This window comes from Alligator sinensis, unplaced genomic scaffold (assembly GCF_000455745.1).
Source record: "Alligator sinensis unplaced genomic scaffold, ASM45574v1 scaffold406_1, whole genome shotgun sequence".
In the NCBI taxonomy this organism is placed as follows: Eukaryota; Metazoa; Chordata; order Crocodylia; family Alligatoridae; genus Alligator; species Alligator sinensis.
In genome coordinates, this window is record NW_005842181.1 from 1,855,228 (window position 1) to 1,856,302 (window position 1,075).

General features: G+C 48.7%; 1 protein-coding gene across 1 annotated transcript in view; it reads left to right on the forward strand.

Annotated features, from left to right (window-relative positions):
* The first annotated feature begins 6 nt into the window (after positions 1-6).
* The window catches only part of ZAR1L (zygote arrest 1 like), a 1,480-nt gene continuing 411 nt past the window's right edge, over positions 7-1,075 (forward strand). The window contains exons 1-2 of the mRNA XM_006026193.1: positions 7-121; positions 245-319. Coding sequence (XP_006026255.1) covers positions 23-121; positions 245-319 — 174 coding nt within the window. The 5' untranslated portion in view covers positions 7-22. The remainder of the gene's footprint in view (positions 122-244; positions 320-1,075) is intronic.

Sequence of the window (1,075 nt, forward strand, 5' to 3'; positions counted from 1 at the left end):
GCGGAGCGCGGCCGTGTCTCGCATGCAGTTCCTGGAGCAGAAATACGGCTACTTCCACTGCAAGGACTGCAAAACCCGCTGGGAGAGCGCCTACGTCTGGTGCATTTCTGGGAGTAATAAGGTACCTAACCGTCCCTCCCCTGCTCGGCTCGTCTGAGCTGGGGGGAGCCGGGAGATGAGTCCTGGCAACCTGTGCTTTGTGTGGGAGGTCCCTGTGGTAATGGGCTCACTTACCACCTCATAGGTTTACTTCAAGCAGCTCTGTCGGAAATGCCAGCAGGGCTTCAATCCTTACAAAGTGGAAGCCATCCAGTGCCAGGTGAGTGTGTGCTCACGTGTTCTGCTGTATCCCAGCTCTGCCGCAGGCATGACACGCAACTTTTCTCTAGCATCCATGGCCCCTTCAGGAGCCCTAAATCTGATTCCACTTGTGTGTAAGCCTTAAATGCTTTCTTGGCCTAGATGCTGTATTAACTCAGGTCAGCACCAACTAACCAACCTTTTTCCTCCGTCTTGTGGCTTATTTCTAGAGGCTGCAGCAGCAGCAGTGGAAATATTGCTCAGGCCTCCTTTGCAAAAGAGAAATTGCCTGTAAAAACAGAGCTCCCAGCTGGTGCTTTCTTATTCCTTACTGACATGGTCTTGTGCACGCTGGCTATGGTATTTGGTTGCTTCTAAAGTTTGCTCGAATGATGGAGTGAAATGTTACTTGGATACCAGTATTGGAGGTCCTTATCCTTGCACTTTGTCAAGGCTGTTTGCAGTGCATGTATAAATCACCTCTGGACATAGTTACTCAAGTACATGTGTGTAGGATTTGGGGCCTTAATGTGTCTAGAAGATTGCTAGGCTTCGGAGCACAAACTGCAGGAGACTCCTGGCAACATACTGCTTTTAAGCACCAAACATAAATGTGGGTTAATCCAGGTGGGGTTTTTTTTGTTTTGTTTTTTTGTTTTTGAGTACTTGCTGCCTTTGACCTATGAGGGCAAGAATGCCAGGATAGTGTAGAAGTGGCTACCTCTCTGCAGCAGCAGATCTGCCTTGTTTTGCTGAAACCAAAGAAAGAAGTTCA